The 26,626-nt window shown below is 38.1% G+C and overlaps 1 protein-coding gene across 1 annotated transcript in view; it reads right to left on the reverse strand.

Annotated features, from left to right (window-relative positions):
* The window catches only part of dst (dystonin), a 243,432-nt gene that overhangs the window by 174,876 nt on the left and 41,930 nt on the right, over positions 1-26,626 (reverse strand). The window contains exons 3-7 of the mRNA XM_056260168.1: positions 23,832-23,893; positions 18,506-18,595; positions 15,943-16,053; positions 11,577-11,654; positions 6,688-6,780 (exon numbers count right to left, since the gene is read on the reverse strand). Of these exons, the coding sequence (XP_056116143.1) occupies positions 6,688-6,780; positions 11,577-11,654; positions 15,943-16,053; positions 18,506-18,595; positions 23,832-23,893 (434 nt within the window). The remainder of the gene's footprint in view (positions 1-6,687; positions 6,781-11,576; positions 11,655-15,942; positions 16,054-18,505; positions 18,596-23,831; positions 23,894-26,626) is intronic.

The raw sequence follows: 26,626 nt of genomic DNA on the forward strand, positions 1-26,626 counted from the left end.
CTGATTAGTGCTGGTATAGTGCTGGTCCAGACTGGTTAATGCTGGTTAGTGCTGGTATAGTGCTGATTAGTGCTGGTTTAGTGCTGATTAGTGCTGGTATAGTGCTGATTAGTGCTGGTTTAGTGCTGATTAGTGCTGGTATAGTGCTGGTCCAGACTGGTTAATGCTGGTTAGTGCTGGTATAGTGCTGATTAGTGCTGGTTTAGTGCTGATTAGTGCTGGTATAGTGCTGGTCCAGACTGGTTAATGCTCATATAGGGCTGATTAGTGCTGGTTTAGTGCTGGTCCAGACTGGTTAATGCTGGTTAGTGCTGGTATAGTGCTGGTCCAGACTGGTTAATGCTCATATAGGGTTGATTAGTGCTGGTATAGTGCTGGTCCAGACTGGTTAATGCTGGTTAGTGCTGGTATAGTGCTGATTAGTGCTGGTTTAGTGCTGATTAGTGCTGGTATAGTGCTGGTCCAGACTGGTTAATGCTGGTTAGGGCTGGTATAGTGCTGATTAATGTTGGTATAGTGCTGGTCCAGACTGGTTAATGCTCATATAGGGCTGATTAGTGCTGGTATAGTGCTGGTCCAGACTGGTTAATGCTGGTTAGTGCTGGTATAGTGCTGATTAGTGCTGGTATAGTGCTGGTCCAGACTGGTTAATGCTCATATAGGGCTGATTAGTGCTGGTATAGTGCTGGTCCAGGATGGGTAATGCTCATATAGGGCTGATTAGTGCTGGTATAGTGCTGGTCCAGGATGGGTAATGCTGGTTAGTGCTGGTATAGTGATGGTTAATGCTGGTATAGGGCTGATTAGTGCTGGTCCAGGATGGGTAATGCTGGTTAATGCTGGTATAGGGCTGAATAGTGCTGGTATAGTGCTGGTCCAGGATGGGTAATGCTGGTTAGTGCTGGTATAGTGATGGTTAATGCTGGAATAGTGCTGATTAGTGAATTAGAGAATTAATTCAACCAAAGTCACTGGCAAAGTGGCAGTGCCCAACTAAATGGAAGACTAATCACCATAATGGTGACTTCAAACAGCCCTCAACAACCTTTGTACATACAACCATATGAAAAAATAAATACTGATATTATTTGCAGTTGATTTCATCTAAGGCTGTCATCACGTGTAGAATGACTCTATTTTATTTCACTAACTGCACCTTTGCTTTAGTGTTACTTTTACTCCCTATAGATAGATAGAAAACTGGGTAGTGTTTATTTAACACTGGGGATTATACTGTGTAAACATGTATCCTTTTTTTCTTTAGTAAATAATTTATTAAAATTAATTTGGAAAATTGTCTTGTTCTTTAAATACAAACAAACACTAAGAAACATTATATGTAACACATTCACAAGTTGTGTAATGGTCTTGCTGGGATCATACCAGCACCCAAAAGACAACATATGCTGGTCCCAGCGTGCAAAACATGCCTTATGCTGGATGTTTCAGCAGGGTGAGCAAGTATCAAATCTGCTGATCTTGTTTTGGCACAAGCTCTGCCACTTTCCCTTTATGGCTGCAGACTCTTCTCACTTCTCAGACTCTTCACAGATTTTTTGTTTTGACAATGAGTGATTCCCCAAGGTCAGGGGCCAGGGCTGCTGTTTAAAACTGCCCATGTTAAATGGTAGCGAGCTGACTAGTTCAAATTCTCCTCAGCCCCCAGCATGATGTACTGCATGTAGTAGTCGGGTTTTCTTCTGTGCAGACATGACATAAACAAACAAACAAATAAAGCAAACCTGGAATTTCCCACCAAATCTAAACTCAAAATTAAAATCAATATTCCGCACTGGCTTAACATACACTCTTTATTCAAAGACTTTAAAGCATGATTATAAGGCAAAAACGACAAGCAAAAGCTTCTGAAACAACATAACGGCAAACGCCAGCTTGATTCAGAACTGAATGCCTTTGATCGCATGTTCAAAGAGACCGAATTCAGATGCCAGCTGTGAATATTGTATAAATGAATAACGGCGTTCTTCCCTAAAGAGCTGCAAACAACACATGTTCATCTACAGTGAATCGTGATATTGTATTTATCGGGATCAAAACTAGATACTTCCAAAGAAGAGACCAGAGGGCAAAAAAAATGAACATGGTTTAAAAATCAGCCCTGAGAGACTAATGTCTGAGCAGAGCCATCAAAAACAACTCTACTGTACGTACCGTCCAACTGCAGATCATGAGGGAACAGGCTTCATGCCCAACGGCTCGCGTGAGAGTGACAGCGGCAGGTGCTTCTGCACGTCCCCACGCTACCTGTCAGCAAGTTTTATGAACCCAAGCATTATTTAACACATTCTTTGGATATGCCTCAGAAATGCATTTTTATGCCTTCAGCCGATTGAGGGCCGTCAGGGAGGCTGGGCCAGCGTGGTTTGCCAGAACGAGGTGCGGTGAAGGTGTCATTGGGTGTCAGGAAGAGCTGTGATGGTTTGGGTTTTTAACTGAGACTCGGGTCGACTTCTGCGACAGGCTAACATTCTTCCCTCATCATCTCAAAACGAACTAGCAGGCGAGCCAAGGATATTAATAATCTGCCGCTGCGAACGTGGGACAGTGTGTTCAAAATCAGCAGGGGATATTCGTCCCAGGATGCATTGGTGTTGGCCGAGGAATGAAACCAAACACAGGAGCCCAGAGACGCAGTTTACAATTTTGAACAGTTTTTTACTAAAATGTGGCATTAAAAAGCTGTGAGCTATGATGTGACGACCAAGGACCTTCATTTGATGCATGTGTCCACTGACCAACAATGAACCCTTTCCCCGCCAGCATTTTTGATAATTTTTTACAAATTGCATGGCCCCCAGGATATATTTTGTTGTAAGAATATCAGAACATTAAATATATCAAAAGAAAGAACATTTTTTTTATCAACACTTGAATGTGAGTAAGCTTCATAAAAAAGCAATATTTTGAGCAAAAAGCTGATAAAATCGTGTTTTTGTCAAAGACTACATCTGGATCAGATTCAGAACGATGATCAAAACACAGGAGGAGTAGATCGAGTCCATCAACACCCCAAAGCTTCACAGTCCTAAAGCTCGCACTTGATCGACATTTTGATTTATGACATTGACATGATCGCGTTATTTCACATATGGATGTGTTTACATATGATATATCTTGTTTCTGCTTCTTCTTCACCTGTGTTTTGATCAGGAGATTCTGCACTCTTTTAGAAGATGTGTAACAGCGCCCCTACTGTATAACAGTGAAAACACAGAAAGAGTGGCAGGGAAAGAGTTAAAAATCCTCACAGCGCAGACAGAAAACTGGAGCGTGTCCTGTGTGAACTGCACTCCTCTCTGCCTCGGTACGTTTGATGTGAAGGTTTCTCAAGCCCAGACCTGCAGATGCACAGCTGCAGTAAAGCCTCTGTTTGTCCTCTGATGCCGAGTTCACACTGCACGAGTTTCAAAGTCGTCGGGTCACTGTTCTTTTCACACTGCGTGACTATCTGGGGTAACCTTCAGTTGCTGGTGTGTGCACACTACACGATGGATCGGAGACCGGAGGTTTCACACTGCATGACTTAAAGGGGTGGTATAATACCCTTTTCACAAGATGTAAAATAAATCTCTGATGTCCCCAGAGTGTGTATGTGAAGTTTTAGCTCAAAATACCCCACAGATATTTTTATATAGCATGTTAAATTGGTCACTTTTTGAGGGTGAGCAAAAACGCACCGTTTTGTGTCTGGCCCTTTAAATGCAAATGAGCTGCAGCTCCCAACACAGGGGGCGGAGCTTCAAGAGTGTGTGTGTTAGCAGCTCCGATTACCTCACGCAGACACACGCTAAAATGTCAGAAACTGTTCTGCCTTTTATGTTTAAACCGGAGTCAGACAAAGATTGAGAGACTAAGAAGAAGTGACAACATGTAGAATGCAACAGGACATCTCTGAATGGTTAGTTGATGACTGTATGTTGCTGATGTGGAGTTAGCTATCCTCAATTAGCATATTCTGTCAAGATAATCTTTAAATCGCTTGTATAGGAACTGTTGTGAGATGCACACAGAGTGACTACAACAGCTCTTCCTCTTCTCAACATGGACTGCGTGTTCCCGGGGCGGGGTTCATGTAAATTTTAGGGTTAGTGATGTCACTAACCCGGGAGGAAGCTCGTGTAGTTCTACCAGCCTCTTTGTTGTAGTCCTTAAAAAACGATTTCTTTAAAAGCAAATATCTCCCTTTGCTTTGAACTTTGAGCGTTGTAACTTTGCAGATGTTGTTAATGCTCAAACAGCAACATTACACACTAACTAAAGTTAGAAAAGTGAACTCATAATCTACCACCCCTTTAAAAGAAAGGATCACCCACAACTTCTGTCTGGTCCGCAAACTACGTTTCACAACCAAACACATAAGAAGTGATAAGGAAATAACGCAATCACACGTGCGCGAGACCGAAATTGCTATTAAGAATGATAGCCTGCAAGAAGAATATGCGATTCAAATTGCATGTGCACTGATTTGCAGAGAAAATGAGAAAAATAAAACAGATTATGCAGAAGAAAATGGTTGGGAGACACGGTTGGGAGATGCCATCAGCAGTTGAATCTGATGAAATTATAAATCTGAATAACTGAGTAAAAGATACAAGACAGATCTTGTGTATGTAATGATACTAATATTTTGCAGGTTCAGCACGTACATGTTGATACTAAAATTACGATCTTAATAAATCAATCACACCATGTAGTTACTCAGAAAAATCACATAATTTAAGTTTCATTAAAATAGGGTAAATGTTCCTGCATGAAAGCGCATGACAGCATCACACTGGGTATTTGAGTGAGCGTGTTGCTCAGACTGACAGAAACAGTGCTCACTGCACTCCACCCACAGCCAAACAACAATTACACCAGATAAGAGACATAAAGACAATCTTTTAACATTGGCTTGATGAAGCCTTGCCTGGAAAATGCAAAAATATATATCTGAAGATTATTTATGGACTTAAATTAATTTGGCATTTTGAAGAAAAATGTGAAGGCTTAAAGCTATGTGGCTGCAAGGGGGTTCAGAACTTCCTATGATGTTGATAGGCAGTTGCTAAGGTGTTCTAGGTGGTTGTTAAAGACCCACTCCGATGAAAATAATGTTTTTCTAGGTGTTAACATGTTCTTGTGGCATTTTTCTGATGTTAGAGGACATCTTGAGAAAAATCAGCTCAAAGTTGTATTTCTGAGTATTTCTACACACAAAATCATTCATGTTTAACTTACCTCCGGGCGATTCATGATCAGAGTCAGAGAGCGGCAACCTCTTGAACCACCACGTTCGCACTGGAAAACTTCTGCAGTCCCTAATTGGCCAAAATGCTCTGTTCGACTTTTCCGAGATCATCTACTCTTCCCTGTGACCTACTTTCTGTAAGACCTGAATTTTTGACATTGAATTTTTGACATTGAATTTTAGAAAACTGAATTTGACGTTCCGAATTTCTTTATCTTGAAAACTTGAATCCGTATTTTTTTAAACTGAAATTTTGCAGTATTTGAATTCAGAACACAAAAACTAGCTGTTTGAAAATACATGTCTATAAAATTCAGCCATAAAAACCTTTCAGTTTGTTAAATTTCAGATGTTCAATATTCGTTCCAAAAAAATTCAAATTCAGAACTATTTAAAATTCAGTTTTGTTAGATTACACTTGCAAATAATTCAAATTTACACAATTCAAATTCAAATCATTTTGTCATATTATTAGCTCCATATGAAGCGAAGTCCCAGAAAACGGCACAGGTTTTGTGATTTTGGCTAAAAATGGCATAATCATAATTTAAAGACCACTGGGAATGTTTAAAAATAGCTCAAAATATGATCGGAGTGGGACTTTAAGGTGTTGCTAGGTAGTTGCTAAGGTGTCTGAGTGCTTTCTAGAACATTGTTAAGCAGTTGCTAAGTTGTAAGTGGTTCAAAGCATTACTAGGTGATTGCTAGGCAGTTACTGAGATGTTCTGAGTGGTTGATAGGGTGTTGCTAGGTGGTTGTTAGCGTGTTTTTGTTTCTATGCAGTTGCAAAGGTGTTCTAGGTAGTTTCTAGGACATTGTAATGAAGTTGGCAAGAAGTTGTAAGTGGTTTAAGACATTGCTAGGTGGTTCCTCAGTGGTTGATAGGCACTTGTAAATGGTTGCTAGGGTGTTATGGGTGGTTGTAGTTTAAAAGCTCCAGGAGTTACGGTTAAAAATGAAAATGTTGATGTTTGTATGTAAGGGATTTTATACAATAACAGCATGTTTGCCTTCTCAAGCCAACATATACACTGTCTGTATCTGCTGAAATACAGTCAGCAGCCAAATAAAGCAATGTTGGTTACGTACCACAGCCACAGACTGAAGTAAATACAGAGCAAACTGTACATTTGTCTCATTCCACTGAATATCTGCACAGCCTCGAGCAAATACATGTCTGACCTCTTGTGGTCAGAGAATGAACTGCAAAATGAAAGCAGTTTTTGCATGTATATCATGTTCCCAAGTCAATCTAAAGAGCTGAAACAAATGCTAGTCATGCAACAAAATGAAACTAAGACAAAACAACCAAACCAATTTCAATAACTCATTATTGGCATATCCTCATAGTTTCACCTTGTGAGGAATAAACAGGGCGGACATCCTTCACACATCTTTAACTGGACCAATAACCAACAGAACAATAGTTGACTCACCTGAAAGTGCAGAATTATGGTCCATATTAATCCCAATGTCAGCTTTGGGTTTCCATCCGTTATGTCATCGTTCCTGATGTTCACCAGTTTCACCTGAGGACATTATACAGGTTATACAGTTATGATGAGTGATAAATAGGGGTGTAACGATATTTGAACCGAACCGAAAAACCGCGATACACCACCCACGATACGTATCGCGATACTCTCATGGCGAACCGAACAAGCCCCGCCCCCTGCTGCCCCGCCCCGGCTCATTGCACCTCATGTGTTATGTGTACACAACGAAAAGGGCTGTTGCCTAACCACCATTAACCACATATAATCGCAATAAGCTCAGTGTTTTGTTACTTTTGATAATAAGCAAGGTGTAATCTTTCAAATTATGTCTATTTGATCACGAAATGTAAACAATAAATGCCGTTTTGGCGCTCTTAGATGTGGCGTGACAGATATCACTGTATGCATGCGGATCATCTCTTCCTCAGTTACAGAATAAACATGAATGGACACCCGAAGGTATGTTGAAAGATACAGTATACTTACTGAAAGGCATCATAACTCGTGTAAACACTCAATCAGTGTTTCAACAGCGGAAATACGTCAATAAAACGCTTAGTTTTTCACATAGCTTTATATTTACCTCAGGCAAGTCATTCAGTGTCCACAGCTTGCTGGTTTGCTAACTCTTTCACTAAATAAATGCTATATATTAGCCTATATATTATATTTTACTTAACCTGTTTATGATATCTTGATTATTTAATGTATGTTTAAAATAGTTGTCATGAAAATAACAGCAACTGTGTAAATTATTATATAACATTAACAAATTAGAGTAAAAACATGTTAATGCAAAAATAGCCTTATGTGTAGTTTACATGTTTTCATACAATTTGTTATTTGAGTGTTGATTATTATTATTATATCATTTAGGCTAAAAGTCTAGGCTCTGTTGTTAAGCTTTAATGTTATAGTAATGTGCAAGTAAGGGCTGTAGTTTACAGCATTAGCAGATAATTTTGTTATCCTTGAGAAACGTTTACTTGTAATTGAATTAATTTAAAGACAAGGACACAATTTGTTCATTAAAGCACTGTTTAATAAAAAATAAAAGAACCGAACCGAACCGAGACCTCAAAACCGTGGGACGAACCGAACCGTCAGGTTTGTGTATCGTTACACCCCTAGTGATAAAACATAAGTGCTCTGAAAGCATTCCATGAAGACATGAAACACATGACTGCATATATAATGACATTTTAGTTTTAAATCAATGCATGTTTATACACAAAGACTCATACAAAACCATATGCAATTTAACTGTAATGAAATGTAAATTTCGTAAAATCATCAATGCCAAAACACATCAATATTGCAATGTGCAAGGCTATATTTTGGATTCAGTAAGATTTAATTGCTGCTCAATTTCATGGCCATTTAAATCTAATTCAATTCATTCTAATATAGATGCAAATGAGATGGGAATAAGTACTTGAAGTAGTGCTGTCAAATCAATCACTCACGATTAATCACATCTAACATAAAAGTTTGTAATATTTAATAATCATTTTGACAGCACTAACTTAAAAGGCATGTAGTATTATTTGTAATGTCCACAGAAGTACATGCAAGAGTGTTTTTATACTTCACACTTTACTATAGAATGTTTTTAATATGGTTTACAAACACATACATACTATAGATACATATATGGCCTAAACATTAAAAATACATGTTGATGGCAACAAGTCTTTTTATAATACTGCAATAAAAATCAATTTGTTTTCCAGAACTAATCTTTGGTTATATGGCTAGATTATAAACATAATTCTAAGAGCAATAAATCTATAACGCGGCTCGCCACACGAGGGCACTACAGTACAGAACTGATATTGGAGGAAAGGGGACTCTTGATTAGATTGTAAATTGCTTGCATAGTTTTAGATTTTCTGATTGAAATGGCCACATTTAAAGTGAACTTTCTACAATAATGGGCCAAGTTGTCAGACTGGTATTGCTGAAATTAATATTATTATTAGTTGCATTTGCAACTAATTTGGAAAACTCTCTTTATTGAGTTAGTCACTATTTTGCATCATGCTAAAAAACATCGGTAACACTTTACTTGACGGGGTGTGCATAAGACTGACATGACACATTCATAATCATGACATGACACATGTTATGAATATGAAGGAAGTTTTATGCATGTTTATGACAACTGTCATTAAGTGTCATTCGCTCAATTATGACATTTTGAATGCAAATATGACATTGTCTTTGGTATGACAACTTGACATAAACCAATACATCACAACCTGTCATAAATATGTCATAAACATGACATAGCAGATTAATTATCAAACTTAAGAAAGCATGCACTTAGCTTTATGGGTTAACATTACATTAAACTGTCATGTGGTTGGTTTTGACATTGGCTGTTATGAGGCATTATAACTGTGTCATGAATATTTTTCTTGACCTCAACTACAGTGGTACACATTGAATTTGTCATTAAAATGTTATAATGGCCTCATGACAGCCAATGTCAAAACCAACCACCTGACAGTTTAATGTAATGTTAACCCATAAAGCTAAGTGGTTTCTTAAGTTTGATCATTAATCTGCTATATCATGTTTATGACATATTTATGACAGGTTGTGTTGTCTTAGTAATGTCAAGTTGTCATGACAAAGACACTGACAGGTTATGATGTATTGGTTTATGTCAAGTTGTCATAACAAAGACATCTCAAACAATGTCATATTTGCATTAAAAATGTCATAATTGAGCGAATGACACTTAATGACAGTTGTCATAAACATGCATAAAACATCCTTCATATTCATGACATGTGTCATGTCATGATTATGAAGGTGTCATGTTAGTCTTATGCACACCCCTTCAAGTAGTGTTACCAAAGCATCTCCATACCCATGATCAAATCACAGGTACGCACTTATGTATGACTTGTAGCTTATTGCGTTAATATTCATTGGTTGTAATGCTAATAATGAAAACAAAACAATGAATGAGGATTATGTGCTGTGAATCATAATAATAGCCTGCAGTGATGACTATATCACAGCTTTCCCACAACTGTAACCATGCTTGTTCTTGGATAAGCAATGATTTCTTAGGTGCATATTTCACAGAAATATTTTTATGGCCTATTGAAGCAATTACAAATGAGATGTCGTGCAATATTGTATGTACAGTCACCGCTAAAGGGCATTGTAAGGCAAGACTATCTCAAATGTTTATGATTTATGATGTCAAAGTCTGCTTCCTCATCTTTCACTGATCCTCTTGAGTAGAACTGCTCGGGTTTGTATTTTTAGAAATAGCCAAATTTAGATTTGTTGGCCCTCGGCACATTATCTATTGCAGATCTATTTTCTTTGGAAGAGAAAAATAAATAAATATTGTGACTGACAATTTTGTAAAAGGAAATAGTTATTCCTTATAAACTTATAGAAGTAGAAAGTGAATATCCTCAATGCATTGTTTATCAAAAACTCTTAACAGAAAAACTATATTTGTGAATGTTTACCCATGAGGAAACTTGTGACTTTCAATTATGGGAAACACGTGCAACATTAGATGCAATTTACAATAATTTAGTTGAAACTTGTGAAATTAGACTGGTGAAAAACTGCCTCTGAGGGAACAAATTAGCATAGTTTTGAATTGCAAATGTAACTAACAGTAGCATTACTGCAAATTATTTACATTATCAGGATACTCAGAACTGCAGTGAGTTTTGCTTGTAAATTATATTTCATTTTTGTTAAGCTTCAATGACTTTACGAAGACTGCAAATGACTCCACTTTTCTATATTTCACATAAGTGCTGCAGAAAAATATACACAGAAATATAAACTTATTTAATCAAAATTGGTAATCTGCATGACAAGGCCATAACCATGTCTTGAACATTGGGGGACCAAAGTTTTTTTGGGGTTTTTTTGTTGGTCTTTTTGTGTATTAAAAAATTAAATACTTAGAGAACTTATTTTATGTGTCAATCTTATTTTTTATTCCCTTAAATAATTGTGAGGTAATCAATTTACTTGCAAATCACACACTCTCTTATGTCAAAACGCAAAACTTTTTGTCTTGTCACATTCATTTATGGATTACATGTATCATTCGAGACGGTGAAATTTCACAGAAGAGTTGAGTAGTTTGTATTACTAGATTTTTCTTTCGGTCGTTAAACATTTCTATTGTAAAACAGTTGTGAGATATAAAATGTTCAGGCATCTCACATGCACTCGTTCGCTGTTAGAAATAAAGCGTATTCGCACTCATCTTCAGTGAACAGTAAGCCCCGCCTTCTTTGATTTGATTGGCCATCACACACATGTTGACATTGACAAGTGCAGTAAGAGACAGAACAGCCTACAAATGTCAAACATCAAGAATATCGGTAACACTTTACAATAAGGTTCATTAGTTAACATTAGTTAAATGTATTAACTAACATGAACTAACAATGAGCAATACATTTGTTACAGTATTTATTAATCTTTCTTAATGTTAGTTAATAAAAATACAGCTGTTCATTGTTTGTTCATGTTAGTTCACAGTGCATTAACTAATGCTAACAAATACAACCTTTGATTTTAATAATGTATTAGTAAATGTTATAATTAATATTAACTAAGATTAATAAATGCTGAAGAAGTATTGTTCATTCTTAGTTCATGTTAACTAATGTAGTTAAAACCTTATTGTATAGTGTTACCAGAATATCAAATATTGAGTGGCACAATTTGGCCATTTAAAATTCTCAATGTCCACGACCCTGCTGCATGAAATGAACTGCATAACATAATAAAATCCCGCTACTTGTGTTGATTATTGTTCTCACTGGTCTTACCTGTCGTCTTTTTAAATAGTCGAGTGCGATCTGTACATTCTGGAGTCTGTGGAAGCGCATGCGACCCTTCTCTCGCGGCTGTGAGGGAGAGAGAGAGAGGAGAAGCCATCAGTACATGTATGATCACACACATCGAGCTCTCGGCACACACACACACACTCACCGTACCGACACACACAAGCTCTGCCTGTGGAGGAGAGAGAAACTCACACAGAGAACTACTGCACATCAATCCCTCTCTGAATGCCTGACTAAAGCAGATGATGCTTCTTGCTAACTTCACACATGTACATGACAGGTTTGCACTAAGTTTTATGAAGCCTTGAAGAAACACAAAGCCAAACGCAAGGTCAGAGACGCAGAGTGGGCCAAGACTGATGCGGGAAGCAAAACAAATCGGAATTAAGCAGGTGTAAAGAAAGAGAAAATCTCCACTGTCCAGCTGAAACAAAAAAAGCCTCAATTCAGCTCTTATCAAACTTAATGTACAGTACAGTGTGCCTTAAAGAGAAATGAGATCCGCTGAGCAGATGATGGATGACCTTTAGCGAGTCATCGTTTGCTTTGCCCTTTAGTGCAACCGAGTCTGGAAGTAAAGGACTGTCATTAGTTCCATGTGTTTTGTCCACAGAATAGTCAGAAATGACTAAATGTTCTATCAAGATTTCCATCACATGAAATGACACTTTTGATTAAAGACAAGTGTGTGTAATTTTCTAAAATCATGATGAACATTAAAGGACCCCATGAAATGCTTTGACAAATACAGATGGCACAGCAAAAACTAATACTGGGCTAACTAATGCAAGTAAAAAAGTCCTCAAACAATAGTAATAAAATAAGAACAAATAATCAAATTATAAGCAATAGAGCGCTGCAGTGATGACGTAGTTTATGTAGTTCGCAATCGCATCACCCTGGATCCCTCGACAAAAACTCGATAAGATTTTTCCATTGGCTTTTGGATTATAGCAAAAAATAAGCTTTGTGACCAACAAAAGTTTATGATTAATTTATTACATATTAGTATTTTTCTGCCTAACGCTTTCAGCTCTGTGATTGGTGGTCCAGCTGTGAAGTTACCAAGCAATAGCGAGTCAATGAGAGACTAATTTTAAATGACAGGAAAATCGACCAATCATATTGTCACTTTAAATGGGTGGGGCTTGTTATCATTATGTTTATGATGCGTCCTGCCCACTGTGGCGAACACCATAAAAAAAATTAATGAGGAAATCGTTGCTAATTTATTATCCATGCCGTTTTCAAGATACATTTTTAAAGAAAAGCTGGATTTAGCAAATTAGGCTTCATTTGTGCAGAAAGCCAAGGCTTTTTAAAGCATTTCAACCCCAGTTATTATAAGCAAATCTAGCCCTGGATGACAGCATCAATCTAGAGGCTAAAGCTTTCCTGATGGAATTGTTTGCTGTTTCGGTAAGTTATTTAAAATCTAATAAGTTACGTGACTGAATTTATTCTGGCCACTGCTGCCACTGTTTTATCCATGTTAAGCTTTATTTGAGAAAACAGTTATTTTACAGAACTACTGGTCAGTCTGTAAATTTACTAACTCAGTGACCATGCTGTAATTCTGCATAATAGTTACATTTTTCCAAAATCATAAGTTTAATATGGTCCGTAACATACAGTACATTAAATCGGCTGATGATATGATATGATATATAATCAACATGCAGAAGAGTCATGATGCATTGGCTTACATAAAATTGTGTTGGTTTTGTGGCCAGTTGCCACACCGATTGTGTGATGATGCAATTATTTGTTATGATGATTTGCACTGTATTCATTTTTGTTTAATTTTGGTGATAACTCTCATGCTCACTCTGATGTTTGCATGTGGTGTTTCTTTTCAAATGTAACATGCAGTATTATAGAAGAGGACACAGTAAGCTAGGCTGAGTTTACTTTTTTCCCGACGAGTGAAGGGGGTGAGAGGGCTAAAGTTCGAGAGTCACGGTTCGCTACTGCAGTATATACAAACTTCAAACTCAAAACGTACTTGGTTACTTACGTAACCTAGGTTCCCTGAGATACGGGAACGAGCACTGGGTCGCTAGACGCTGTTATGGGTAAAAACTCCTTTTTCTCCAAATTCTGAAGCCTTTTTATTCACGCAGCGAAACTGCACGGCCATTGGTTAATGCAGATCAATAAAAACAAACCAATGGCGAGGCAGCGGAGCTGCACGAGCCTATGGCAGAGAAGCCCACCAGACCGCTCCAGAATGGGCATAAATTTTGACTGAAGCGACGAACTCGGAGTCGTGCAGCAATATAGCATGGCCTGAAACGCAGTACTCGTTCCCGTATCTAAGGGAATCGAGGTTACGTAAGACGTTCCCTTTCGATACTTTACTCGTACTCCATTGCTAGACGCTGTTATGGGGAACCAATACAATCACGCCGTGCTATGACTGCGGAACAACTTAATGTTATACTTGGCCTTGAGCCGTTAGCAGAGCCTAGAGGAACCAAGACATAATAGGGGATACTCGTTTCACTAGGGGCTCAGACGTAGGTCGGAGCCGCCTAGGAACGGAAGAGCTTGTGGAGGTCTATCCTGCCCTAGACAATTGTTCCAAGAAAAACCTGTATGGCCTAGGCACTAGAAGGGCCGAGAGCTGGTCAGGTAAGAGGAGGCAATAGCCCAGTCCAGTGCCAATAGTCCAGTGGCCCGGACCTTGATCGGAGCCACGAAGGTATTATAGCAATAGGTCAGGGGTGCCCAATCCTGCTCCTGGCGATCGACTGTCCTGCACAGTTCATCTCCAACCCTAATCAAACACACCTGAAGCAACCAATTAAGGTCTTCAGAGCACGTCATGATCACTTGAAAATTAAAGGCAGGTGTGTTTGATTAGGGTTGGAGATGAACTGTGCAGGACAGTCGATCGCCAGGAGCAGGATTGGGCACCCCTGCAATAGGTGATAGCCACAGAGTTACCCCATATAGTAGGGGGGAGAGTTCATAGTGGTTTGGGCTTAGCTGAGACCAAATCCACTAGACAGAAAGGACTTGTCCCTATAGAGCAGGGACTTCTAGATTGTAGAACCCAGTAAATGTGGACGGCGAGGACCAGCCGGCTGCCGCACAAATGTCACCAATGGACACGCCACTGGACCAGGCCCAGGACGAGGCCATGCCTCGGGTGGAATGAGCTCTTACTCTGATGGGGCATTGTAGGTCCATCAAGGAGTAGGCTAGTGCAATAGCATCCACTATCCATCTGGATATCCTCTGCTTCGTGACTGGATGCCCTTTGGTGCGGCCTCCAAAGCATACACTGTTCCGTGTGTCTAAAAGAGGCGGAAAGCTCTATGTATATTCTCAAAGCCCTGACAGGGCAGAGTAAATGCAGCTCTCGCAGTGAGAGCAGCTGGTCTCTGTGAGTGCAGCCTCAGCGTGGTATTTCCCCAGGCATGAGGCGCACTCGCTGTGCTCGTCATAAGCATCCAGAAGTCCCCTGCACGAGCCACAGTGGTGGCGCGACATTTGAAACAACGTCGCAATTTGCTCTTTCAGAGAGTGAAATAAGCTCTTTTTTGAAGGAAAAAAGCTCTTTCAGACTCGCCGGATGGCGGCAGAGGAGATCGCTGAATCAGGCTGCTTGCAGGCGCGGTGAGCGAGCAGTGGGCGGGATCGGCGGTGAGCTGATGCCGGCGCGCTGATTCAGTTGCATCCGCTGCTTTGCTGGTCAACGGCGAGAAGGCTTGAATCCTCGAAGTGTCAGCGAAGAGAAGTGTCGTCGCTGAAGGAGAATTGATCTGAGGATCCTATGCCAGAACGCCTGCTTTTATATCCAGATGCCACACCCATTCTGGAGCGCTCTGGCGGGCTTCTCTGCCATAGGCTCGTGCAGCCCCGCTTCCTCGCCATTGGTTAGTTTTATTGCTCTGCACGAACCAATGGCCGTGCAGTTTCACTGTGTGATTACAAAGGCTTCAGAATTCAGTTTTCTGCATAACAGTACGAGTAAAATATCGAAAGGGAACTTTGATTTCATGGGGTCTTTAACACACTCTTGAAGCGAAAGGAACTTGAATCAGGCCTTTAGTTCACAGCTCAAGCTTCTGTGTTGAGAAATGACCAAGCTGGCATTCTAGAGCTCTCCACAGAAACCCCAGAAGGCAATATTTAGTGATCATGAACATGATATTTACCCATCCCTGTGTCTTCAACCTAACTATCGGGTGAATTTGTAAATATGGGGAAAGTTCTAGATGCCTACAGTCCACTAATGAGAAGCCAAGCTTCTCTGGGTTCAGCACTCCAGTTAATATCACAGCACTCGCTACATTAGTCCTGTTACTGAGGGGGCAGGAGGACACGTGTCCACACATACCCCCTTATCCTCATCATCATCATCATCGTGGTCACGTCCATGCCGCTCAACCGTGCATGCGTCAGCCGCACTCACCAACCGTAACGTCTTCAGAAAATCACGCTCCCTTGGCTTACCGTGAGAACGTGAGCACGAGAGAGAGACACACATACAGACACAGAAACAGGAGGACACATAAGAGATGGACAGAAGAAGAAAATGAGAAGGACAGAAGACAAGGAGGAAAAGAAACAGGGTGTCAACAAAAGAAAGGGGGCACTCCTCTACAGTGGTGAGAAGGTCTATCCGCAGCCAAACTAAAGACTCACATTACAAAATGACCGGACTTAACAGTTAAAGCTTTTGGAGGAATTCTCAGTCAAATTAAACTCAATCCCTCAGTTTTAACAGAGTTTATGGTTTCTAAGATGCTTTGGATAAAAGAATCTTCTAAATGAATACATGGAGGTGTAATGTCAATCATTTGATCCAGACTAAATCTAAATATATATATATATAATTGATTATAGCTGCAAGCAACAATTACTGGGCTGAGCCAAAGTTGGGCTGAATTCTGATTGGTTGTCCAATTATGGTGATTGTTTTTGGCTGTTGGGAAAACATATTCCATCGTATTCTGTAGGACCAACGGAAGAGAAAGAGGTTAGATTTATAGCCATCAGATGAAATTCAAAAAAGCTAAAATAATTATTGCAACTTTGGTTATTTTTTTTACCACTAAATGGCACCAACCCAAAATTTGACAGGTGGCTTCAGGGACTAGTGCCGAAGACACATACCAAGTTTTGATTATATCAATTAATATTATAACTTTTGGTCGAACTGTTTAGAAGTTATAAGCAAACATAGCCAGTGTTCATTTCACTTGACTTGTAGGAGGCGCAGCTCCAAAACTGTGCAAGTACCCTCAAGTCATGTTTCTGATGACAGGTACAAAGTTTCATCCCAAAAAGCAGAGATACAGCCTCATGCCCACTTTGGCACGTTTGTCATCAAATTCTTAAGACAATTTGTCAGGAACGATTTCGTATATTGCAAAAAAGTGATATTTGTTTTTGGCTCAGCCTCACAATCATCAAAGCAAAATTTTGGGAAGGTTGGTCAAAATTTGTTCAAATTTTAAAAAATGTAGGGGGGAGGTAGTTGTAAACATGGCATGCTCTGGATCCAGAGGGGGGAAATCATTTTGTTTCTAGGCCTTATTGTTCAAAAGTTATTAGTGCAAACATCAGTGCATCTTTGGCCCATTGGTGGCGGTGGAAGAAAGATAGAAACTCAAAATGTGTAATGGTTAAAGTTTAGACTCTCCTCTATCTATGTGCCAATTTTCACGTGTTTCGACCGAACATAAGCTGTCATAAACTTTCTCTCAAGAATAATAATAAGAAGAAGAAAACTAACAGTAAACAAACTAATAAAATATAAAAAGAATAATATGGGCACAGCTCAATGCAAACTGAAGAGAATTATTATATTGAACTCACAATCAGAAGAATGAATTATTACTTGCATTGTTTCCCTTAGGATTAATTGCTGATGATGGTTATAAAACATTTTCTGCTAGATAAATAATTGTGAACTATTTTCTAAAATGGAAGATCTCGAAGCAGTGTGTTTTTTGTTTTTTTCAAGTTTCCATAACTCGAGTCATTGTTTTGGATGACTTGAATTGTGTGCTTGTAAACTTTTGATCCATGTTGCACAGTATGTACACTTCTTCACAAGTCTGACATACTGCTGAACCTTCAAAAGACTGCGGATGCTCTCGTGAAGGTTTCCGTGTGACGTGTACAGCCATTAATCTTAGGCACTGACCCAGTTGTTTGACATACTGCTGTCCTTGAGTTATAAACGGGTTGAATACAATTGTTCTTCCTGTTGTGATGGAGTATTTACAATTAGACAGGAAGTTAGTGATGGACTTGTTGAAGCGTTTTTTGTTGTTGTTGTTGTTGTTTGTCTGTTTATTTGTTTGTTTTAAGTCATTAAGTTTAAGTCACAGCCCAGTTAAATATGGCTAGACCAGCATACTGTCTTTGCCAGCTAACAGGCATTGACTAAAAGCCACAAAATTATTTCATGAGGTCTTAAAAACAAAATATATTACACACAATCCCAGACCTGTCACATATAATCTGCTAGTGCACTGTAAAGCACATCTGATGCTGAATGAGGATTCCTCCAAAGCTGACACTGAATGTATTGTAACACAATACACAACTGGACCTGAATTAATGTAAAAGTGCACTAGTGTGTAAATATGCAAAAGCATGTTCACATATTACACTATTAACACAGATGTTTTAGCTGCCGTAAAGCATGAGTGTGCAGGAACTGGTTACGTCACTTTTAGCAAAGCTTTTCAGTGTGTGAGCGCACATTTAATCCGCCTGTTGTATTAGTAACACACACACACACACACACACAGATGTGGACTGGTGTGGATGGTGAATCTAAGATGCCCCCTTCAAAAACAGCGAGTGACTGCACAGGTGTTCAAGTATTCCGCTTCAAGACTGCTTTTCAAGTGTTTCAGATTCAGTGATTATTGATCAGTACTCACCAGTGTCTCACCGGACAACACCTCCAGAAGGGAGATCAGGTTATGTCCATCTCGCAAATCCTCATACAGGTCGTTCACGTGCTTTCGTACCTGCCACAAAGTGAGAAGAGAATGTATGAAAACATCAATCTATCTGTAAGGGATGTAACAATTCAGATGTTCTTGGTGCATTGGTTACAAATCCTGCCAATGCATAGATCTTGAGACATGGGTTTTTGAATCATGAATTTATTTGTTTTGGTCAATAATTGATTTCAGATGCTAAAAATTAAATGATAAGCAGGAAAGAATCATTTAATATTTAACATTAAATTAGTTACAAGTGTGAAATAATGAGTCTGTCTATCTATCTATCTATTGATCTATCTTTCTATCTATCTATCTATCTATCTATCTATCTATCTATCTATCTATCTATCTATCCATTGATCTATCTATCTATCTATCTATCTATCTATCTATCAATCTATCTATCTATTGATCTATCTTTCTATCTATCAATCTATCTATCAATTGATCTATCAATCTATCTATCAATCTATCTATCTATCTATCTATTGATCTATCTATCTAGCTATCTATTGATCTATCTTTCTATCTATCTATCTATCTATCTATTTATCTATCTATCTATTTATCTATCTATCTATCTATCTTTCTATCTGTCTATCTGTCTATCAAATGATCTATCTTTCTATCTATCAATCTATCTATCTAGCTATCTATTGATCTATCTTTCTATCTATCTATCTATCTATCTATCTATCTATCTATCTATCTATCTATCTATCTATCTATCTATCTATCTATCTGTCTGTCAAATGATCTATCTTTCTATCTATCAATCTATCTATCTATCTATTGATCTATCTTTCTATCTATCTATCTGTCTATCCGTCTGTCTATCAAATGATCTATCTTTATATCTATCTATCTATCTATCAATCTATCTATCTATCTATCTATCTATCTATCTATCTATCTATCTATCTATCTATCTATCTATCTATCTATCTATCTATCTATCTATCTATATATCTATCTATCTATCCATCTATCCTTCTATCTATCTATCTATCCATCTATCTATATTTCTATCTTTCCATCTATCTATCTATCTATCTATCTATCTATCTATCTATCTATCTATCTATCTATCTATCTATCTATCTATCTATCTATCTATCTATCTATCTATCTATGATACAGGAGAATTTATGACAATCATGTCATAAATAAGTTTCCTTTAAGGACTCGCAGGTGATCCTTTCACTGGGAATCATCTCCAGAAATGAATGGTATTTGAAAATTAAAAAATATTTGACAAGCCGTATGCATTTAGTCATTGTGCAAATTGTAGACAATTATACTTACTCTTTTGCACACGTGACAAAGCACATGCAATTTGCTTAAATCAATAAGAAATTTAAATCTGATGTGAACGAGAAACTAATTGTTCAGAGATCTGAACTTATTGTTTTGAGAGAAAAACTCTCATTTGAGAATGGAGCCAAAGCGATTGATAAAAACTGTACAAGACAAAGGACCTGATCACGCTCGTGTTATGACTGTGAGACACCAGTGCACCTTGAAAAAGGCCTGTTTAAGCTCACCAGCAGTTCTGACAAACGCCAAACCAGTTCATATCTGCACTTACTGTAACAAGAACAGATATTAATCATTTAGTCATAGTCAAATAATCATTGCTTGTCATTGTAAGAGGATGTTTTTCACAACTAATCATCCCTTCTGCTGTGTTGAAAGCTCTTTTATCCCTCACATACACATACAGGATTGTAGCGTTTCCCAACAGTAAACACTAGCGCTCCCGTGAGACGCTGGCTAACGACAGACGTCTCATCCGAAGGCCTTTCGCTACTGTGTGACCGTCGTCCTGAATACCACACCGCTGAAGTCCCCTCTCTGCCTTACTGACCTGCTTTCACCCAGGTCCTCCTCGCGTTCATGATTCCCAGCAACCACAGCTGCATGACTAAAATAGATGTTTAAACTTGGGATCTGGGTCAGTCCGTCACGCTTTACCATGAGCTGCTAGTGCTAGCATAACAAATATTAGTAGTAGAGGTGACTCCAAAACTGCAAAATGTGTAATAATACTGATATCTGTGCTGGAAAAAATTAAAAACTCAGTTTTAAAAACGTATCTTTTTACCTTAGCTTTTAGTTAAGGGTATTGTACATTGTAGTTATAACTTATTTTTATCTAGTTGTATTTCTCTCTACACTGAACTCATTAAACAGTTGTGTGAGGGGCATGTCTAAGAGTGTGTAGTCATGCCTTCATCTGCTAGGCTTGATACATGTTTTTATACAATATTTTTATTGGTTTTAGTTAACTGTGAAGCACTTTGGGCAACAACGTTGCTGTTAAATGTGCTATATAAATAAATAAAAGTTGAAGTTGAAGAAAAATATTGATATGATTTATTGTTATATTGTCCGACTGTCACTGATGTGTGGCTGTAGTAAAGCGCACAACTATACAGAGTCTAACCAAAGTCTTTAATCTGATTATTTGTGTATCCGATTGGAATCGGATCTAAATTATTGACTGTCCACACTGTGTATCACGACTGTTCAGTTCAGGTTTGTGTGTCCCGTGGCGCTCTTTCGTTTTCCGGAAAATCTGCATTGGTTTCTATGGTATACGCCAAAAACAACAACAACCGCAACATGAAGGGGTTTGCAATACAGATTTACAACATGACTGTGTACCCGCCGCATCATCTGTACTGACTTAAACAGAGATTAACATTCATTCACATGCGGTGATAGTGGCGTATGCACAAAAGTTCAATATAATGCCTTTTCAAGAAATCACAGAAAGATAAGCGAGAAGAGCCTGCTTCACATTTTCACAGCGAGTAAAGCGGCACCTGATGCTTCCCATTTCCAGGACACACATATTTCATCACTGGACTATAGTGAGACCTTCAATGACACAAACCGACACAATGCCAAATGATTCTGTCTCATTATAACAGCAGAAACAACTTGAAATACTCCGTCATGTACAGGTGAAACTCGAAAAATTAGAATATCATGCAAAAGTTCATTTCTTTCAGTAATTCAACTTAAAAGGTGAAACTAATACATTATATAGACTCATTACATGCAAAGTGAGATATTTCAAGCCTTTATTTGTTATAATTGTGATGATTATGGCTTACAGCTTATGAAAAACCCAAATTAAAAATTAGAATATTGTGAAAAGGTTTTCATAAGCTGTAAACCATAATCATCACAATTATAACAAATAAAGGCTTGAAATATCTCACTTTGCATGTAATGAGTCTATATAATATAATTTTGGGAGTTTCACCTGTACGGTCATACAGATTAGAGTAAGACATCATTGGAAACTGTAAAGGGTCTGTTTTTATTTGTGTGCTCTCAATAAACCAAATCATTAAGAAAACAAACAGGAGGATGCTTCTTTCTGCCGTCCTGGTTTCCCTTCGTGAAGTTAGTGGAGCACATCACAGAAATGACTGGAAACTCGGCATATGGGCTACTAGCTCTTGTGCATAGATCTCCATAATAAAGGCTAGATGTCTTACGGCGGAGTCTCTATCGTCATCACTGGCGGCCATCTTGTCACAGGCAAGCTTTCTGGCGGGCTCTGTTGTGCCTGATGTAAGATGAGTGATCAGCACGAACACAAATACTCTTATCTCGTTGAAATCTTGACGGATTTACAAACGGTTTGGTTTCTTAAAAACATTAACGTGGCTTTAATTCTGGATGCTTGAACATGTTGAAATTGCAGCTTTTCTTTTCGAAAAACGACTTAATCGTGCAGCACAGTTGTGTATCACGGCTACAGTACTTGCGCAAGTTATCAAGGCTAATCGAGCTGTTCAATTATATAGGTTTTACTGACACCAATAACGATTTAATGACAACTAATCTTTTGTCTAAATTACAATCTTTGTGGATGTGGTTGTAGTTATTAGCTGGCTAACAGCTAACGTGACCTTTTAGTAGCCTATATATTGATTTAACATAAATAGCATAAATACCTTGTGCGTGTGTATATTCATTGGACCTATCTGTTCTGTTCAATGTTATTTTCATATGGAAGTCCATGGTTATAATTATTCATAAGTATGCAGTATCATAACTACATCTCTGACGTTTATAACAAACCAAACCGTTTGAAAATCGGTAGAAAATTGAGCAAGTTATCGTTATTTAAAAAGTACATGCACCATTAAAACACAATGTTAGAGTGAGCAAGCTGCCTGTGACAAGATGGCCGACCTCCATTGGCCAGCAGCGCGGACGAGACATCTAGCCTTTATTATGGATATCTATGCTCTTGTGTGCCATCTAAACTCGGATCATCTCTTCTTCTTCTGCTCTTTTTCCTGTTGTGGCGGTTAGCAAACAGTGTTGCATTACCGCGCGCGCCCCCTTCTGGACTGGAGTGTGTATCGCCTGTGACTGACTGTGTTCATCATCTTGAGTGTATGAACCGAACCGTGACGTCTGTACCGAGGCGAATACATGTGCCGCTACACCCCCAATATATAATAATCCTCTCTGAACAGTTCACTCAAGTCATGTAGAACTTTCCACAGAGTAAACTATAATAATTATCATATCAAATTATCCAACATGTTATTACTTGTTTTTCTTTATGGTGAATTATCTTGCTACCTTATTGACAGTAATTATAATGACAGTAATAACAACAAATCTATCTATGAAGTCTATCTGATTGCAGATGTGTCTTAAATTGAAGATCACCGGACATGCTGTTACTTGCCATCTTGGATAAGTTTGTTGCCTAGGAGTGCCTGAAATGAAGTCTAAATGAATACAAAACATTTTGCAGAGAGTTGAAAAGGTAGTTAAATCTCGTATGGAAAATACTGAAAGTAAAACAGGTTTGACTGAGTAATATTATACCTGTTAGTCACAATAAAATGAGCTAGACGACTGCTTTTTATAGAAGAAATGGTATATTCTGCATATCATGGGATATGCGAAGCATGTGCTTCACGGTTAATAAACTGATCATGTGATCTAACATTTATTATGGGACTCTATTTTGAAATTAAGGTTGTCCTGTAAATGCCCTGAAGACTTTGGCACACCTGAAGAACTAATGAAGTGTTTCCAGGTCCCACCCAAACAGAACTAAAGCACATGTTAACACCTTCCTTCTCAGAGTTCATCGTTCGTACATTTATAATTGTTTGTTTGTTGCTAAAATTCAGATCACAACATATTGTTCTGTTTCTCCAACCAACAGTCATACACAACCCCGATGCCATACACACAAGAGAAGCAGACGTACCTTAAAGAGGTGCTGATTGATCCATTTTGTAAAAGTCTTTTTCTGGACTCTGTCTCTTTCATCTGAAAAACAAGAGGGATTGATGTTAGGACTGCTTTCAGAATGAATGTAGCATTGGCATCATATCCAGTTGTAGTGATGTTACATTTGTTTGTTTATTTATTTAATAAGGGACAATGCACATTAATGAACATAAGGACAATGTCCAAATGTAAATGAGCCAGATTTAGTCGTACAGAGAAAGTAAGATTTGACACTGAAGCTTCAAAGCGCGTATCGAGTACGTAGCGCAATTCCTCATGAAGCGCGTATTGTTTTCAGAGAAACACGTGATCAGCGAAAAACGAAGCCTCACTTTCTTTCCAGTCACTTGAATGCTTCACGGTAACACTTTACTTGAAGGGGTGTACATAAGACTGACATGACACCTTCATAACCATGACATGACATATGTCATGAATATGAAGTAAGGTTTATGCATGTTTATGACAACTGTCATTAAGTGTCTTTTGCTCAATAATGACATTTTGAATGCAAATATGACATTGTTTAAGATGTCTTTGTTATGACAACTTGACAGAAACCATAACATCATAACCTGGCAGTGTCTTTGTCATGACAACTTGACATTAAATTAAGTTAAACTGTCAGGTGGTTGGTTTTGACATTGGCTGTCATGAGGACATTATAACTGTGTCATGAATATTTTTCGTGACCTCAACTACAGTGGTACAAATTGAATTTGTCATTAAACAGTTATAATGGTCTTATGACAGCCAATGTCAAAGCCAACCACCTGACAGTTTAATGTAATGTTAACCAATAAAGCTAAGTGGTTTCTTAAGTTTGATAATTAATCTGCTATGTCATGTTTATGACAGGTTGTGTTGTCTTAGTAATGTCAAGTTGTCATGACAAAGACACTGACAGGTTATGATGTATTGGTTTATGTCAAGGTGTCATAACAAAGACATCTCAAACAATGTCATATTTGCATTAAAAATGTCATAATTGAGCGAATGACACTTAATGACAGTTGTCACAAACATGCATAAAACTTCCTTCATATTCATAACATGTGTCATGTAATGATTATGAAGGTGTCATGTTAGTCTTATGCACACCCCTTCAAGAAAAGTGTTACCACTTTTTTTTTTTTTATAAATAAGCCCATAGCCTATGTTACATGATCATATATTCTGACACATAAACAGCTTGGAAACAGTAAAATAATTACACCAACATTTACTTGCATCAAGCACAACTCTGTTGGTATTTTTATAATTAGTATTCATATAATTGTTACATTTATTGCCACACTTTAATATGTGAATTATATTATCAGAAAACTGAATATTTAGCGTTGTCAGGCTTTTATTTGTGCTAAAACAACGGCGCTGCTCATGTGCTGCGTTCAAGTCACTTTCGTCGGTGTAAGATGGCGGAGTACTTTCTCTTAAATAATTACACTAAAATACAGTACGGTTTTTAAACTCTTGTTCTAGAAAATAAAGAACAAAAGAAATGTGCATCAGGTGTAGGCTACTTTTTTTTTTTTTTTTTTTTTATGAAGCCACTGCCATACATGTTGCATTGTTATATTATAATGCCATCATATTGTGTGTAGGCATTAGCTCACTGCGCTGTAAATAGAAAAGCCGGACAATAACACTGAATACCTTAAGTATTGTGGTATTCCGCCATGTTTATCACTGACACGCCCCCAACTCGTGAAGATCGGGGCTTAGAGAAAATCCCGAGCTTCCCACTGGTATTTACGACATTGTGGTGGTGTTCAAGTGCGTTCAACTTGTTAATACGATCTATACGAGATGACTTGAACGAATCAATAAACATGGCTGCTATAAATTTGACCGGCCACAAAATGGCGAATCTTTTCCCGAAACATTCAGGGGAAAGCCTCTGTGCTTCATTTGCCCATCCGTTATCCCTATCCAGTTGGCTATTACACCTCATACTGGCTCAACCAATGGCACGAATACTTTTATTGTATTACAGTAAAGATGATTGTAAAACTATTATTGATTTTAAATCATCATAAAAGCAATACAACAAATGCTAGGCTAGCATGATACTAGTTTGTGTTTATGTTTTATTGGGACTCTTATTTTGAAATGTTTATATCCTGCACTCCAAAAATATATATATTTAAACATTCAGCTAAATGTAAACTTTAATTTTGGTTTTGGTGTTTTAGTACAAAATTGATTTCAGTGCATCACATCACTACATAAAATTAATTTATTTCAAAAAGAAAACCATACTTGAACAAGAAGTGGGAAGACCTGTTAATGTATTAATCTGAAAATTTAATGTATAAAATATAAAATATACATGTAATGTCTTATATAAAAACGCCATTAGATTAAAATAGTATGTACCCATTCTGGTTAGTTTTACAAAAACTACAACCTGGAAAACATACTAATGTTAGCTGATGAAAAACATACTAATGTTAGCTGGCATTTGAGTAGGGTTGCCAACTGTCCCGTATTAGCCGGGATCTCCCGTATATTGGGCCTAATTTGATCTAACCACTGACTGATTCAACAGCAACACGACACTTGAGAATGATCACGACACCGGTCATCATCCAATCACAGCGCTGCCTCACGCACATCAGATCATACCAATCACAAACTCTACATTGAGAATTTATTATTCTTTTGGGACAAATCATTGTTTGATTTGAGAACAGGATCCTCTGCTGTCGTCGCTCCCGGTTCGATCCGGACTCGCACTAACGGCTAATCCCTTCCACTGTCCGGCCGGGT

This window comes from Rhinichthys klamathensis, unplaced genomic scaffold, assembly GCF_029890125.1.
Source record: "Rhinichthys klamathensis goyatoka isolate OS25496 unplaced genomic scaffold, OSU_Roscu_1.1 h1tg000174l_1, whole genome shotgun sequence".
In the NCBI taxonomy this organism is placed as follows: Eukaryota; Metazoa; Chordata; class Actinopteri; order Cypriniformes; family Leuciscidae; genus Rhinichthys; species Rhinichthys klamathensis.